The 12051-nt window shown below is 43.3% G+C and overlaps 1 protein-coding gene across 4 annotated transcripts in view; it reads right to left on the bottom strand.

The window, feature by feature from the left end:
* ctnnal1 (catenin (cadherin-associated protein), alpha-like 1) overlaps window positions 1–12051 on the bottom strand; it is a 393020-nt gene that overhangs the window by 25607 nt on the left and 355362 nt on the right. For all 4 annotated transcript variants that reach the window (XR_005942687.1, XM_041185149.1, XM_041185146.1 and 1 more), the window contains 2 exons: window positions 10774–10866; window positions 9879–10029 (listed from right to left, as the gene is read on the bottom strand). Coding sequence is in view for 3 of the 4 variants with exons in the window: in XM_041185149.1 (XP_041041083.1) it covers window positions 9879–10029; window positions 10774–10866 (244 nt within the window). In the remaining variant the exon portion in view is untranslated. The remainder of the gene's footprint in view (window positions 1–9878; window positions 10030–10773; window positions 10867–12051) is intronic.

Below are 12051 nucleotides of genomic sequence, written 5' to 3' on the forward strand. Positions count from 1 at the left end.
GCTGACACACAGAGAAAAATGTCAGATTCTGTAGGCAACTGAAAAAAAACAAACTGATTGTTATTTAATTCAGGGGAAATGTTTATTCTCAAAATTCAAACATTCTGGGTTTATCTTTTAAATGGAGTTCCAACGTAATTTTACACAATATACATTAATAAAAGATGCAGAATTAAAGAGATTTACATTACATACATCAGCCCTGAAAATTGACCCCTGGTAAATGTCCCTTCAAAAGCAAACTGGACTGAATTTAACATTCTGAGACAGTGCTTCTTAAAGAATTAAGGCACAATCAAACAATAAAAAAAGGATTGTAGCAGTGCCATGTGAGTCAAGAATAATGCCAACATTAATTAAATCAGGAACAAATATAAACAGCAGTAGGTAATAATTCTTCAAAAATGTTTATACATTCTCTTATGTATACCTGTTATTGCTATGGTTGCTTTCAGCCATTTGAGTAAATCATACAACAAAGCTACAGAGCCGGTACCTTCATTCATGGACATCAAAATGTTGATTAAATTTTAATGGTAGAGAACTAATATGGCAGTTAATTATTTATTAACATGAAAAATATTGAAACAAAACTTAAAATGCTTCAGGAGGTGAAATTGATAATTTGAAAACTTTTTAAAACTTCACTTTTCACTAGTCCAGCAATGCTACCATGCAAGTTCACAAGAACATATCTTTCATTCACTGTTAAAGACATTAAGCTCACTCACAAACTAACAGTGCTACTTAAAAATAAATCATTAATAAATACATCACTTTTAGTCAACTGTCCAGTGTTGAGGGAAATTATGTTTACTTTGTGTGAAGATGTATGGACAGAAAATTCACATTTAATCTCTTTAAAGGGGACATTTGGCTTTTATTTTGTTTGACCAAAAATAAAATGAAAATGAACACATACAAGGATGGAACAGGGTTCAGCAAAAAGCAACAAGATTGATCCAAAATATATAAGGGGCAACATCCAGTACTGCATGAGAAGTTTCTCTTAAATAAATGTTGGGCAGACCAATGCCATTGTCTTTGGTCCCTGCTACCAATTCTATCCTTCTCCCTGGCAACCGTCTGAGACTGAACCAGGCTACTCGCAAATTTGGTGCCATTGTTGGCCCTGAGTGGAGTTTCCAAACACATAACTGCGTCATCACTAAGACTATCTATTTCATCTCATGGTCATAGAGTCATAGAGGTTTACAGCGCAGAAAAAGGCCCTTCTGCCCATTGAGCCTGTCTCGGTCTAACAAGTACCTAACTATTCTAATCCCATTTTCCAGCACTAGGCCCATAGCCTTGTATGCCATGGCATCCAAGTGCACATCCAAATACTTCTTAAATATTACAAATGTTTCTGCCTCTACTACCTTTTCAGGCAGTGAGTTCCAGATTCCCACCACCCTCTGGGTGAAAAGATTCTTTCTCACATCCCCTCTAAACCTCTTGCCCCTTACCTTAAATCTATGCCCCTTGTGTATAAAATAATTTTATACACCTTTGTAACATCACCCAAATCCATGCCTGCCTCAGCTCTTGTTAGTGAAGCCCTCATTCACAATTCCGCTACCTCCAGACTAGAATATTCCAAACCACTCCTAGTTGCTGGTGTCCCACATACTACCTCCGTAACTGAGGTCATCCAAAACTCTACTGCTGGTCCTTATTTGCAAAACTTATGGAAGTAAAGTGGATAAGTACCCTGGACCTGATGACTTTCAAGCTAAGGTCTTAAAATAGCTGGCTTCAGATGGCTGTATTGGTTGTAATCTTCCAACCTTCATTAGATTCTGAAATGGTCCCAGCAGATTGGAATACCCCAAATACAGCAAATGTAATGCCCCAATTCGAGAAAGGAGGAAGACAGAAAACAGCGAACTATGGACCAGTCAGCCTAACACGCTGCAATCCATTATTAAAGCAGCACATTTAAGAAATCACAATATAATCAAGTAGAGTCAACATAATTTTATGAAAGGGAATAGTGTTTGACAAATTTATTAGCCTCCTTTGATAATGGAGCAAACAAGGTGAATAAAAGTGAACCAGTATATTTATTGCATTTGGGTTTCCCAAAGGCATTCGATAAGGTGCCATATAAAAGATTACCACACAAGATAAGAGCTCATGTTGTTGTGAGTAATATATTAGCATGGACAGAGGATTGGCTAACTGGGATAAATGGGTCATTTTCAGGTTGGCAAACTATAACTAATGGAGTGCCACAGAGATCAGCACTGGTGCCTCAACTATTTACAACCTATATTAATGATGTGGATGAAACAGCCAAGTGTATATTGTGGCCAAATTTGCTGATGACACAAAAATAGGCAGAAAAGCAAGCTGCAAAGAAGACACAAGGAGCCTGCAAAGGGATATAGATAAGTGAATGGGAAAAAAGCTAGCAAGAGGAGTATAATGTGGGAAAATGTGAGTTGTCCACTTTGGCAGGAAGAATAGAAAAGCAGAATATTTTAAATAGCGAGAGATTACAGAATGCTACAGAGGTATGTCCTGGTGTGGATGTTTCCATACATGAAACACACGGTTAGCATGCAGGTACAGCAATAATTAAAGAAAGCAAATGGGATGTTAGCCTTTATTGCAAGGGGATGGAATATAAAAGAAAGAAAGTCTTGCTACAACTGTATAGGGCATTGATTACACCTTGTGTATAGTATTGGTCTCCTTATCTCAGGAAGAATGATGACCATGCCATAAGTGAAATGCCGTGTTTCACAGGCCACTGCCATGCACTAATTATCACCCCTTGCTTTCACAGGCACATCTGCCAAACAGCCGATAGAGCCCATGACCCAGGGCCTCCAATCAAGCTCCGAAGAAACCTCTGGAGTGGAATCTGGAGGCACCGTGCCTGAAGTCCCGTCACAGTGCTCACCCACACCCTCCACCAGTGCAGAGACACACACTTTGGTGGGATCTAGCTTTAGAGTAGCCTAGGAATCACAACCTGGTGAGCACATCACACTGTCTGATCCACAGCAGGCGGAGGCAGGGACTTCCCAGGTCCCTGGCACTCCGAGGACTGCTGGAGGCCAGAAAATTGCTGAGTCCAAGTCAGATGATGAGCTTCTGGACTTGGTCAAGTCACAGTTGCTGGATCTGCAAAGACAGATCCTTGAGAACACTGAGAAGGGACGTCTGCTGCACTCTTCAGATTGCAAGGCACAATGGAGGAGTCCGTCCACTTTCAGGCTGAGGTGATAGCAGCAGCAATGCAACACATCGAGGTCTGGTAGGGGGGCAGCTGTCTTGCAGACCTTGGCCCATGACTTCACTCCTGCACTGTGGCGCGGGCTCAACTCCATTGCTGATGCCATAGTTGGCCTCCAACAATGTGTATGTGAGAGTGATGCAGGGCAGCTTGATCTCACTGCAGCTACCCCTGCTCCTCAAGGAGTCAGCCTGGGTCCCCAGGTACCCACAGGGAGGAGGATCAGTTGGTGCCCACTCTGGGCCCATGCATCCAGGTGACTCAGAGAGTGTCCGGCCCATCCGAATGCCCTCTTCTTGTGACCTCAGCAGCTCAAACTCCAAAGGCCAAGGAGGGTGCCACTGCTACACAGCAGGACTCCAAAAGCAGGCCGGGGCCCTCCAAGTCTCGGCCCTCAGAGGACGCCCGCCAAAGTCATCACAGACAGGGCGTCATAGTCAACAGGCTGCTTCCACCTCCACTGTGGATGTCCGGGGAGCACCAAGACATAGAGGCAGGGTTAGAAAGTTAAGGAGAATTAGTTGCACAGCCTGGGCACGGGTGTTGATCACTTGCACATAATGTTCACTATTGTCGATAAACTCCCAAGAATGTCTCCCTGCCTGTGGCTTCTTGTTCTGATAAGCAGTGTTCTTGTCACTCAGATGTGAAACCTTTCTGCACAAGATAAAAGCAGGTGTCCAGCCTCACACTCCCTGGAAACATTACTGATGCTTGTACCTTAGCAGTGCTTGTCATTACTGCCAGAATGTAGTCTGCAGGTGCCACAGAGTTCTCTCATACTCCCTGTGTGCTCTCAGCATCCTTAAGATGGGGCTGGCCCCCATCACACCAGCATCTGTGACTAGTGATGTGTAGCTCTTTGAGGGTTCAGCTGCTGAAGGCGGAAAGAGCATCAGATGCTTCCATAGTTTCATGGCTGTGTCTCTGTGAGATGACCCTGATCAAAGAGTGCAAACGAGCTGCCCTCAGCCATACAGGGGTCAGACATTCCCAGTGACTGTGAAGATTTATGGAGTGTCCTTTGCATGTTGTCATCATCCTCCTGTGATCAAGTGACTATTAGAGCCTCCACTGCCTCTCCATGACAGGAGCATTCTCACAGAGGGTATTCACGTTGCCATAAGCCAGACTGGAGTCAAACGTTCACAAATGCAACGTGAGGATCTATGGGGTCACCTCACTGCATGTCATCATCATCCTCCACAAATCTAGCAGCTATGAGGACCTCCCGAGCGCTCCTGCCTCGTCTAGCCAGTATGAGGGCCTCAGCCCCATCATCGTCACCTCCGAGGACCTCCTCACCATCATCCGTGTCGCCATCCTCCTCATCGGAGGAGACATGCAGCTCCTCCGTCTCCTCTTCAGCCAGCTCGCCTCCCAGTTGGAGTGCCAGGTTGTAAAGGTTGCAGCAGACGATGATGATGTGTGATACCCTCTGTGGACTGTATTGCAGGGCTCCATCAGACTGGTCCAGGCACCGGAACTGCATCTTCAGCGTCCCGATGGTTTGCTCCACCAAGTGGCAAGTTGCAGCATAAGCCACATTATACTGATGCTCTGCTGCAGTCTGAGGCTGCCGCACAGTTGTCATCAGCCACGGCCTCTGCGGGTAACCCTTGTCCCCGAAGAGCCATCCCTGCAGCTTCTGTGGACCCTGGAAGACTGCAGGGATCTGCGAGCATTCCGAATGTAGGCTTTGTGCATACTCCCTCGAAACCGTGTGCATACCTGCAGGATGTGTTTCTGGTGGTCGCACACCAGCTGCACATTCAGTGAGCGGAAGCCCTTGCGGTTGATGAAGTCCACCGAGTGCAGCGATGGAGACCTGAGCGCCACATGGGTGCAGTCAATCGCACCCTGCACCTATGGGAATCCCAAGATCAGGGCGAATCCAATAGCCCTTGCATTCTGGCTCTCCCGGTTCTGGGCGTAATGCACAGAGTTTTGTGCCATGGAGAAGATGGCATCCATGACCTCATGGATGCATTTGTGGATGGAGGCTTGTGAAATCCCACAGAGGTCACCTGTGGAGCCCTGAAAGGAGCCACTGGCATAGACTTGAGAACCATGGTCACTTTCACAGCCACCGGCAGTGGATGCCCTCCATGTCCCCTTGGCGCCAAGTCCTGTAGTAAGTGGCAGATGTGAACGACCAGGTCCGTGGACATATGCAGTCATTGGCGACACTGTTTCTCAGTCATCTGCAGGTGGCATCTATAGATCTGGGTGTCGCTCGGCACCAACCAGCCATGGCTCGCTGTCGCTCCTGGGTGGCGTGTGCTGGAGCCCCAGCAGCCCCTTCTTCATGAGGTTGCTGTTCCTGCCTTTGCACGGCCAGGATCCTCAATTGAGCTCTCCTCTGTCTTTTTTGCTCTCTGTAGGCCATCAGGCATACAGCTAGGTCACCAGGATCCATGCTCCTGATGTGGTCCTCCTGCAGCACGAAAGAGAGAGACACGGTTAGCATGGGTGTACTTAGCACCTTCCCTGGCCCTGTGTCACTGCCCCTTAACGCTTTCCGGAGAGTGGTAGCCAACCTTCGGATGGCCACAGATGAGTGCACTACATGGCTGCCCTGTCAGCCTGCGACATGCGGGTGGGGGCGCGGGGGGGGGGGGGGGGGGGGGGGGGGGGGGGGGGGGGGTTTGCTCCTAATCGGGATGCTGAGGTTGCAAGGGGCTGTGAGTGCTTCCAGCAGTGACTGCTACATGGCCAGTGCTGGCGAGGAGGTTGTACAATGTGTGCAGTCCAACTGCTGCATGGTCCAGTAAAGTGGTCACAGACTCGCAGTCTGTGCTGGGGTGGAGGGATTGGGGTAAGGCTTGGATGGCTTGGTGGCGTATTGGTGCCCCTGCATTGCTTGCGTGGACAGACAGGCTAGGAGCCCGACCCCAATCATATTACTCTGGCCACACCTGATCTGTCTCAGTTACAGAGAAATGGTCAGTTTATACAGATGTCCCTACAGCGTGCCACTTCCCTCACCTACCCTGCTCCCTAACTCAACTGCGTGTGCATGAGATCCAATGCCAGGGCAGCAGTTGCCTTCCCTCTGACAGCAGTTGCCCCTGGACCTCCCCCTGACAACAGTCGCCTCTGTGACAGGCCAACATTTCACCCCAGTCCCCCGGCACCCCGGAAGCCTGCAAAGCAACAGGCGACCCTGGTGAGCTCTGCAGAACATTGCTGTTCACTCATCTCCAGTTCACCCAAAGTGAAGGCCACCAAATGCACATCTCCTGTGTGCTCTTGTGAAACACGTTGACGTGCTTTCCCGCCGATGTGGATGGATGATCCAGTGTGGTCCAAGAGCCTGGCGGGATGGCCTTTTAATAATATGCTGATGTATTACAATGAGCTCCCCGACGGCCATCGGCAAGCTGAGCAGAGGATCGTGACCTGCTTTCCCGGATGCAGCTGGATGTGATAGTGGAACAGTTAGGTTTCCAGAGGGATCAGCTTGAATGGACTCAATGGCTTTCTTTCATACTCGGCTTTTTCATGTTCTTACATTACAGCAGTGACTACACTTCAGTAGCACTTTATTGGCTGTAATGCACTTTGGTATGTCTTGAGGTCATGAAAGGTCTATATAAATGTAAGCTTTCTAGTCACTAGGAAAGGCCATTGAAATGGTAACCAAGACTACTAGATGGCTCCTGGAGAGAGCAGTGATTCAGAGGTGGTTGCGTGGGGATTAATCAAAAAGGAATTACAAATCTTTAGGGCCTAATGGAGTTAGTCAAACTGGAGACTGAGTTAAGTGCTGTTCTTGTACCAGTAGGTGGGGATGTTGCACCATGAAGAATGATTGGCATGACAGAATCATTTGCTGATCCACTCTTAACCCTTAGCGTCATGCCCATTTTGTTCACAACAAATGCAGCATCACAGGAAAATATAGGATAACCAGTAGGAAGTTTGTGATGATTGCCCTGGTTGTTTTTTTTATGTGAATACTTTATTTCATACTATGTTCAAATGAAACAACATTAACTGATTACATTTTAATGTAAGAGAAACAAATTTTGGGTGGTGGGGGTGGCGGGAGGGAAGAAACATTTTGTGGGGGATGGAACTTAAATCCTGGAGTAATTCAGTTTGCTCTGTTGCAGCCCAAGAGTCAATCTGAATTCAGCTTTGGGCCTCAATTAAATGGCATTCGGGGGGACAAAAAATTGTCTATATTTCATGTGGGGCTGGCAGGCAGGCTGGATTTTGGAGGGGAAGGGTTAGTCTGGGATTTGGTGGGGGGGGGTGGGGTTTAGTGGGAGAGGGCAAGTAGATCCTCAAATGTGCTGGCAGCATGCCTGAGTTTTTCATAGACCTACAAGCAGCATGCTGTCTTGCTTCTTCTGTACCCACAAAAATAAAAACTGACCTTCTTGGCCCTTCTTTTTGAATGGCCTACAATGGTGCCTTTAAATACCAATGGTTAGGTCACTGAAGTCCAGATTCAACTAAGGAGAATATACACAGCCCAAGCTTTCAAGCCTGAGTTTGGCATCAGGGGCCTACAGCTGGCACAGAACCCCGATTCCCACATTTAAGTTGCTGAAAGCTTGTTTTAGGCTGGTGCCCTAGGTCACAAATAAACACGAGTCAGTACCTCATCCAAGACACCGCCAGTCCAAATTAGGCATGACAGATCACATTCAAAATTTGTAGACTTAACACCCATTTTATGAGCAAAACCTCCCCGTTTTTTTATATTTAAAGAACAACTTATTTCAATTGTTGCTGTATAAAAGGCTTCTTAAAATATAAAATAAATGTGGTTAGAGATTGGATTCATGGGAGGGGGAATGTGGGTGGGCTTAATTATTCAAATATCTTTGCCTCTCCTTCCCTGTTAAATAACGTTGAAGGAATAAATACAATAACAAGCAAGCAAAAATTTGCAGCTACAGAGAACCTAGGAGAACGAGATCAATTGCAATGTTGCTATTAACATTAATGCTAAAAGATATTTAGCTAGATGCTATGTTCAATATTTACATCCTGCAGTAACAGTGTCTGAGAAGTACTCTTTTTACTAAAACATCCAAATCAAAAAGCCATGCGACACAAGATGCTTTTTTTGGTCCTTTATCTTAAACTGACCACGTCTACTTCTGTCTCCTAGGTATTGTTCAATGTTTTTGTTCTCTTTTCTGGTCCCTGTCCTTCAGGGTGTCTCTATTCTCTGAATTTCATGCTCGTCCACTTGATTTTTGCTCCTTTATTTCAGTGCCAGTTCTCATCAGCATATAATTTGGGGAGAACTGGGTTGATAAATTCAGAACATAGACCAAACAAAAGACCACTGCTGTCCATTTGGCCATTTCTGATGTTCAGAAAACATTACATTATGCTTATCTCTTAAACGCCTTAATTGAATCTTTTGCCAAAATAGTTGTTAGCCCATCTTAAATTTGCTTACACTGTCTGTCCTCACTGTCTCCTTGGGTTCTCTCTCTGTAAGTGGTTAAACCTAAACTGTCTGTTCTTTTCCCCAGCTGATGTGAGGTCTGTGATCTAAGCTGCACTTGCTTTGTCAAGTAATTTGGCAGGACTTGGTTTATCTGCAACCCTTGAAGCCTCCAAAAGAGCCGCCTACGAGTCTACTTTTCTTCAGAGGAAATATTCCTAATTATTAGTTGCTTCTTGTAACAATGCTCCAACCTTCCATTTCTCGACAGATTTGTGGGCACTTCAGTCAAAAATTATAATCTTTGACAGTGAGAACTAGGGAGAATTTGACAGGGAGAACTACTTATTCTTACTGCTTAATTAATTTGCTTAAGTGAACAATGGGGATTGTAGATTACCTATATTTGGGATCAATGTGCTGCGAAATATGGTCTATTCCTAAATACTTAGCTAAAAAAATGTATCTCTTGTACAAATTTGATTTTTGACCACAGTTCTTCAAATAAATCATAGCTGTGAAAAAAATATTCCTTTCACGTGTCTTAGACGAAGAAAATCAACATTAATTGGATAATCTACTGCTCAGAGAAAGCTCTCTGTGCACATCAAAAGAACCTAGTATGAATTCCGATAAAACTTACCAACCACAGAAAATATCCAAAGGTGTAAGACGTCAAGGTGATCCCATTCAAAGGGGAGGACAGCAATTAAAAAATCAAATTGCTACATTCACTATATTATCATATGAAGTGATCATTACAAGGAAATCTAACAGATATTTTTTAAACCTCCCTCCCCATCCTGATAGAATTATAATAGTTAATCCATTCAATACTATATAAAATTTGTGTTTGAACAATATGAATAATTAACTCAAAAACTGTCTGGGCCTTTCTCAGACTCAGAGTCTGCCATTCACTTTTATTTAACAAGTTAATCATTCTACCAAATGAGGTAACAAGTTTCCTTGAATTTCAATGAGTTGTAAATAGATGCCTTGGGGCATATTTTTAGATCACTAAAAGGCTTTAGCATTTTACAGTTACTACTCGTAACAGCCAATTTTATTATATGCTATTTGAAATATGTTACCAGAATTGTGTTTTATACACTCTAATTTTCTTCCTCAGTTAGAACCTACATATTACACAACCAAACTGACAACATTTTAAATGTAATACAGAGAATACTTAAACCTCAGAGTCAAACTATTCACCTCTTCGTCCTTCAAATACATCATTAATTTCTTTCAGCAGAATAGACATATCGTTCAGTTGTGACTCCCATGCTTCACAAAAGACATCTAGGTTTTCTTTGGCAATCTTACTAGAAGGGTGAAGAGCCAAGGTCTGTGCAGCAGAAATGATCTGAGAACAAAACAGAATAATTCACTTGGCAATATAAAGGAAGCCCTTTATGCACTGGATGCTATTGAAAATGTACAGGTAGGAGACCTTGGAGTTGAGACTGTCAAAAGCTCCAGCATTTGGAACACTTAATAAGAAGCGTTTAGATCTGAAGTTCAGTTGTGTTCTAACTTCAGTGGACCCATTGATACACAACAGTTATGAGACTTCTTTGTTGCTTGGTACAAAAATTAAAATAAAAACTAGCCCAGAGCTCCACAATCTAACACCATGGAGCAATTCAATGCTATTTGACAAAACAGTCTATCTCTCCAATGAGTTAATGATTCCAGTTCAATTAGTTAAAGGAAATGTTGAGCGAGTGGGGGAAAATTAGACAATCAGAAGCTCACCCGCCATTTTGGAAAAACAATTAGCAGGCTATTGAGCTTGTTTAAAAAGCCAATTGATTGCAATTTTACATTTCCCTGTCCATTTTTTGGTAGTCAGATAGTCCATTCACCATTCCTCCTACCCCCACCATGCAATTACAGTTCCGCCCCCCTCATCCTGCCAGAAACCATAAAATCCAGTCCATTATAAATAAACAAACAGAAATACTTGATTGATTTAGAATGAAGTAAAATCCATGTCTTTGAATAATGCCTCATGCACATTACTGCGTTTTACTTTAAAAGGTAGATATGATAACTAACCACCTTAGGAAAATTATAAACAGCTTAAAACTTAACAAAACCTCCGTACCTGTGGGCCAATAACCTGAAATGTTTCTTCTGCATGTAAACAAGTAATCTCTAGGGGTTCTGTTCCTGACACATGCCGCAGTAATCGAGAAGTCTGGCGTGGGGGAAATAAAATGTCACAGGGTTTACATCTAGATTTTTTTCTACAGATGTCACAAAACATAAATCAAATTTCATTAAACTACAGCTGAAACGGCCTGCAAATCTTTTCTAGGAACTGACATTTTGCTAGGTTCTATTACTTGTTGAAAACAAAAATTGTTAAATACCTCACACAACATTCCTTTGGGCATTTTCCACATAACATGCATGTGGTAAATGTAATGCAGGTGGGGTAATGTTGTGGTTACATGACTGACTGATGACCTCAAAGTTATCATTTAATCCCACAATGGCAGATTATGAAACTGAATTCAAAAAATGTAATTTTTGAGCTAGCACAAGAAAAAAAAGACTGTAAAAACTGTCAGGTGACTCAAAAACTCAATTGACTTACAAATGTCTTTCATTAAAGGGAATCCACCACCCCAACCCAGTCCAATCTATGCAATAGTTTGTATTATGTGGCTTCCACAATGCTCTCTCAAGTGGCCTATCATGTAGCTCAGTTATGCAAACAATTGTTACAAAGTATAACATGGCATTGATGTATCCTTATCACTGATGTCCACATATTGAATGCAATATTTCTTTAAATACACATGTTCAGTAGCAGTTCTTCTGGCCTTGGGTTCCAGTTAGTTTGAATTTGGTAAATTATGTTGAGGAACTGGGTGAAATTGAAGAAATTCGCTGATGTTCAAAAAGTGTAATGTTGCTTCCACCAATTACATCTAGTCTCATTCTTTCTCTCATGTAGTGCTTGTAATTTCTCTCTCCATCACCTGCCCTATATCTGAGTCATTCTTTCATGCTATCTAACCACCCCCGTGAACTGCATGGTATAAAATAAACAACTAATATGAAAGGATATTTCCCCCCTCGAAGATGGAGAGATCAGAAAAATCTCTGTATAACAACGATTTAAAATCTTAAGAAATTTATTGAATATTATAGGAATAGCTCTCTCTCTCTCTTATGAAGAAGCTTCCTGGATTATCAAACATGGAACAGCATTAGCCATTATCTCTGCCAAGAACATGTCTCTGAAACAAAACATTCCTGATAAGGTTGTATCTCATGACCCACTGAGTAAAAGGTTAAACAGGATGTTCTAGCAAGCGATAGTCATAAGATAATCTAATAGGCTTCCAACAGAAATAGAAGGGATTACCCTGAA

This window comes from Carcharodon carcharias, chromosome 3 (assembly GCF_017639515.1).
Source record: "Carcharodon carcharias isolate sCarCar2 chromosome 3, sCarCar2.pri, whole genome shotgun sequence".
NCBI classification, from domain to species: domain Eukaryota; kingdom Metazoa; phylum Chordata; class Chondrichthyes; order Lamniformes; family Lamnidae; genus Carcharodon; species Carcharodon carcharias.